General features: G+C 43.4%; 1 protein-coding gene across 1 annotated transcript in view; it reads left to right on the forward strand.

Annotated features, from left to right (window-relative positions):
* The window catches only part of ZDHHC8 (zinc finger, DHHC-type containing 8), a 22,414-nt gene extending 17,033 nt beyond the window's left edge, over positions 1–5,381 (forward strand). The window contains exons 9-10 of the mRNA XM_010187300.1: positions 1,248–2,284; positions 5,210–5,381. Coding sequence (XP_010185602.1) covers positions 1,248–2,284; positions 5,210–5,381 — 1,209 coding nt within the window. The remainder of the gene's footprint in view (positions 1–1,247; positions 2,285–5,209) is intronic.
* The last annotated feature ends 409 nt before the right edge of the window (positions 5,382–5,790 follow it).

Genomic DNA, 5,790 nt, shown 5'->3' on the forward strand with positions numbered 1-5,790 from the left:
GAGGTGAGCTGATTTGAGGAATATCATGTTGTCTCTTGTGTATCAGTTCTTCAGCCTGTCAATGTAATTCTACTTTTGAGCAGTGAAAGCTGTTAGGAAGGAAGGAAGGATCAGGACACAAGAACAGGTAGCACAAATATACTTATAAGCTATGTCATTGCTCTCTCCTCCTCCTTTACAGGCTGTCACTTGGTCTCCTTTTTCCAGAGAAGACCAAATTTAGCACCATGCTTTAGAAGATAGTGACCTGTTTTGCATATTTTCCAATCTTGTAGCTCCAAGAAAACTTGAAGAAAAATTCAGAATAAAACAGATTTTTGCTAGATAGGCTTTTTTGGGTATTTTTTCTTTAAAATAAATTAAGAACAACCTGCATTGGTTGCATTTCAGATTAAATTGATGTGACTAATAATAATTCTTTGTTTGCAGAGCCAATGTAGCCAAATTATTGTGCATTATGGCAAACTCTTCCTTAAAATTAACAGCAAAAATTATTTGCTTAGCACGGAACGGCATTTTAAGTAAGCAGAACTGTAAGCAATCTTTCACAGAGTAAAACAAAGTGAAGTCCTATCTGTTTTCAATGCACATAAATAAATTATGGCTCTCTCTGATATGGCCACTCTCTCCTACGCAGGCAATAAAAAAGATAAAATTGCTGCATTTTGTTGTCTAAATGGTGGGAAGAAGCATCTCTGCTTTAATTAAGCTTAAGTGCTTAATTGTGAAGACCTGTGACCAGAAATTCAGAATTACTGAATATCCGTAGCTCTGAATAAAGTGGGTAAGAGTATGCTGGTCCCCAGTGTGTTGAAATGAAGCCTAAAGTATTTCTGACTCAGCACGGAAAGCCAGACATCCCTCAACTCAAGAGCTATTTGTAGAAAACTCGAAGTGCTTTTTCCAAGGGCAGCATTATCAGATTACAATCTGATTTACCTTGATGGAGACTTGAGTCTCAGTTTAGAAGGTCTTTCATTCTGTGTTTTCAGTGTCCATGTATTGACATGTCTATAACTCTCAATATTATTTAGCACTTACTATGAATAACTCCTCTTGGCTTCTAAGGTGCTTATCCATATGCTGAACAGCAGTTAGGAGGTTCCTTGTAATGAACGTGTGTCAGAGCTGGGTTGACAGTCTGAGAGAAGACCTCCAGCTCTTTTCTTCCCGTGCACCCACCATGCAGACCAAACCTGTACTTACAGATCATTGCCTTCTGTTTCTCATATTCACCTCTGTTTTAGATCACCATGCAGGAGGGACACAGTCAAGGGGCTCTGATAGAAGAGGATGGCAGGAGCCTTGATTACCAGTCTGAACCCAGCTTGGACATCCCCAGCTACCGGAAGAGCTCCCTCCACAAGACCTATCAGTCTTCCCCACTCCAGATAGATTCCTTTGCCATCAATTCACGATCCCTGAGCCTGAAATCTGCTGGCAGGAGAGGGACAGACAAAGTGCCCCTTCATCCAATAAAGTCTGAAGGGGCGGCTTCCACCCCTTACAAAAGTATCTTTTCTCCCAATTCCCTTTCAAACAGAAATGGGAGTCTTTCATATGACAGTTTGCTCAACCCCATGTCGCCCTCGGGGAGGAAGTGCATCGCCCATTCTGCAGTCAGCTCCGTTGGGTACCACTCCCCATATTTATCAGCCAAAATGTGCCATCTACGGGGGAGCGAGCTGCAACGCCAGCCACCACAGAGCTTCAGCCCAGTGCTGGGGGGTCCAGCTCCACATCAGCGAGATCCCTCCCCAGTCCGCTATGATAACCTTTCCAAAACCATTATGGCATCCATCCAGGAGAGGAAGGAGATGGAAGAGAGGGAGAAGCTCCTTCACTCTCACCCTGATTCAGTGTTTGCAGACTCCGGTGTCTATGACACCCCTAGCTCTTACAGCCTTCAGCAAGTCAGCACACTCTCTGAAGACCCACGCAGCATGGCAATGAGATATGGATCTAGAGACAATCTGATGGCTGCTACCAGTTTTAGCACAAGGAACCCTATACTGCAGTCCTCAGTGTCTTCACTCTCAAGTGCAATGACAAGAGCACCAAGGACTTCCACAACCTCTCTGCAAGCTGATTTAGCCAATAATAATGTCCAGTCCCATCAAGCACTACAGGGCAGGGTGAGCAATGGCTCCTACAAATCCCCAGGCCACCAGGTCCCATCGTCCCCCACAGGGATGCCTAGGTCACCCTCTTATGGAGGCCCGAAAGCTGTCTCATTTGTAAACACTGTGGAAATTACAGAGGTGCAATCAGTGGGAGCACAAAGGTATGTACTGCTTTAGGTGCTGCTTAGCAATGTCAGTCTGTTTGCAAGTGAGAGCAGAGCACTTCACTGGAGGCACGACCCACATTGTGTGTTTGCTGTAGGCCAGCAAGGGTGGGAAGTTTGTGAGGGCTCTTCAATTCTGCAACACCCTCATAGCAACCTCATAATGACAAAATGTTTGCATGTTTGCTGTAACTTGAATTACAGGGGATCAATTAAAGTTGTAAAAGTCATAGTGATTTAGTGTCTTAGCTGAATTGGATATTTGCAAGATAGGAGGCAAATTATCCCCCCCACTATGCACAAAAGAGTGTAGCTGTTTTAGTTTGCAGCCTAAAGGGAGACTGGAGACAGCCACTGCTTGGACACAGAGGCAAAGCTGGGATCACAGCACATGCAAGCTTACCCTGCACTAAGGGAAACAGGGGCTGAGACCAGTCCTGGAAGTTGTGCTTGGCACAGAGAGCTGTGTATTTAGATGTGTTGAGTATCCTGTAGCACAGACCTGGTGATAAAAGCACAGACCATCCTGGCATTACCTTAGGGCCTGGCTGCCTCCTTCCTTTCTGTGAGAAAGCACAGGGCGAGAGGGGATTTGCTATGCTGAAGCCTGAGTAAGTGGTATCTGAGCAAGAGCCTCAGGTTCAGCTTCTGCATGCACTTATCTTTCTTTCTCTTCCTTCTGGAGACCATAGGGCTTTAAAAGTGAAAAGAGCTACATGATCCTGCCAAGGATGCAGTACTTCAGCCAAGTTGGGGCCTGGAGAGCTCATCAGAAATATCTGTGTTTTCTTTGCATCTGGCACTTACTGCATTATGCTGTCCTCTGGTTAAGGTCCCACGTTTCTCACTCCAGTATTATCCAGCATTTTGGGGAAAGTTATTGAAATGTGGGAGAACCATTATTGTAGGTCTCCTGAAGTTTAGTGCCAGCAAGTTTTTCCTCAATGTTTTCAAGTGAATTGTAGTTGTTAAGACGACTTGTTTACTAGTGGAAGATCCAACTTTCAGGAGGTAGACAGCCAGTTTTTCCTCTTCATGTGTATTAAAAAAATGAGTCTGTTTCGGTGAAAGAAGACCTGTGGACTTTCTTTTGGCTCTTTGCCCTCTGAGACCTGGATGTGTCAGCTGCTGCTGTAGGGACAATGCTGTTATGAAAAGCTGTTTGCCTTTTCTTAGTCTCTGGTTATGCTGCCAGTCTGTAGGTCTCACTGCTTTTACACTGTGCTTGTTTAAAATGTAGAGCCTGTAAATTCACTTCAGTTGAGCTCTTTAAGTAATGAAAAATGGAGTGGCAAAAATGGTCTGCGACAGATCCCATCAGATCTTAAAGTTGCAGACATATAATACCATTGCAGAGGATCCTTTTTGCTGAAGTTCCTAAAGTCAAGTACCTAGATTAATAAAGAAATACCTGAATAAACTTGAAGTTTTTCACCTAGTGAAGTAAACCTCCCACAAGCACTCTGTGCTTTGTAAACCCAGCAAGTTTTCTCTGCCAGTAAGACTACAAATTATTTTCCCCTTCTCCCCTTTCACCTAACACGCCCCAGTTCCTTTCTGCCTTATTTCAGGAGGAAGACTGTGCTTCAGGAGAATTTCAGCTATGAATTAGGGCTTTTATAATACTTCAGTGAGGCAAATGTAGAATTTGGTCCTTGCACGTTTTGGGTGTTTGAGGCTGCAGCAGTGTTTTAAGAAATTACACGGTATTTTTTAAATGTTTGTGTATGTGTGTTTTGCTGGTTCAGATACCCATGACTCCATTCTGAAGTGCAAGTACAGCTTAAACATGTAGCAGAAGCCGGGCTGGTGTAGCTGATGGACCTGCTGCTCCAGCTCCAGGGTACAGCTGTCAGATCAGGTTGAAACATAAAAAGTGATTTTAGTTTTGGAGCTATTCTGAGCCTATCAAGAGCTGTGTAAAAGTCTGGGGTAGTTTGTTTTGTTTTGCAGACAGATGTAAAGAAAGAAATTGCCTTTTGAGTACAATTAATCCATCAAAGCCTCTGGCCTCCAGAAAAAGTCAGGGTGGTCTGAAGTAGCTCAGGCTGCCTCAGTTTACAGGCAGACAGAAAGTGTCCCCTTTTGGAAGGTATTTCAGCCTGCAGTCACTGCTGCTCATACGAGCCAGTCTTAAACTTCAGACTGAGGCAAACCCAAGCAGACATCCCCTTTGCAGGAGTAAGATGTGGGAATAGAGCAGACCCCAGTTGTGCTGGCACTTCCAGAACATGCACAAGTTCTTTGGTAGGCTCTTATCTAATTACTTTGTGAGTCTTGGGAACGAGACACATTAAGCTGTAGTGTATAGTGGCCTAGATTTAAAAAATCTTTTGAGGAAAGCCTGTTGTCCATGCTCCCTGGCAGTAGGTCATAAGAAAGGAAATGAAATTATTTTAAAGAGTCCATCTGGAATATGATCTTTAATTACAGGAATCCTAGAGTGCTTCCTGACTTGATTCAGTTTGTGTCTTCAGTCATAAAAAAGTCTTACGCTTCACTTCTTATGTGTCTTTCAGAGATGAGCAACATAATTTTGTTTACTGGATACTTAACTGAGAGGTATTTTTTCTGAGTATTGCATTTCTTTGACTTAAGGTCGTCAATAGTGGTTACAATTAAACCCTCCTGCACCCTACAAATGCTTATGGAATTAGTTGAGTTCAACAAAGCATTTAGGCAAGTAATTAGATGAAAAAATATTACTGGGGTCTGATCCACTAACCTAATGGCCAAATGAATTCTTTCATTTCAGTGGCTTTTCATCAAGATATTGGCTTCAACCAGGTTGCTCCCATGCTTGAGTAGTTTGCAACACTGGGACTCAGGGTAGCAGGGATAAGTGTTTAACCTGAATGAAGCTATTCTGTTATCACACCTTGGTCACTAACATTGCATCTCTTGATACTTCTTTTGATGCAGGGATGACATGCAGTTGAAGACACCTCACAGTAAAATAAATGGACAGCCGAAAGGAATAACCAGGTTGGGTTCAACATCGAGTTCCCAGGGGACGCCTGTCAGCCCTGCTAGACACTCAAATGTTAAGAAGGTGTCTGGAGTTGGTGGAACAACCTATGAAATTTCAGTGTAAAATATAATTAATTAAAAATAAAGAGCCATCCACTCAGCCAGCCATGAAGCTAGGAGCACTGTGAAGACTCAAATAACAACAAAGAAGGAGCAGCAGCAGCCGGCCACTCTCCTTTTCTTGTTTTGGGTTTGTTCTGTTTTCATCTTTCTGTCTTGGCCAAAAACCAGCTGCAGCCTTATTCTTGAGGGAATAAAATTGTACAGTCCATCGGACTCTTCCTGAACTGACAGGCGGGAACTGGCTACGACCTAACACCACAACCACAGAGCAGATTTCTTTCATGCAAGAGAGCACTAAAGCCATTGTGCATATGTCTGTCCAACAAACCTGTTGTGTACCAGTTGTGATGTGAAAAAGTACTGTCAGTCCAGAAGCATTTGGTTTTTCCCATGCCCCTTCCCAGTTCTTC

Source organism: Mesitornis unicolor, unplaced genomic scaffold, assembly GCF_000695765.1.
Source record: "Mesitornis unicolor isolate BGI_N332 unplaced genomic scaffold, ASM69576v1 scaffold7846, whole genome shotgun sequence".
In the NCBI taxonomy this organism is placed as follows: domain Eukaryota; kingdom Metazoa; phylum Chordata; class Aves; order Mesitornithiformes; family Mesitornithidae; genus Mesitornis; species Mesitornis unicolor.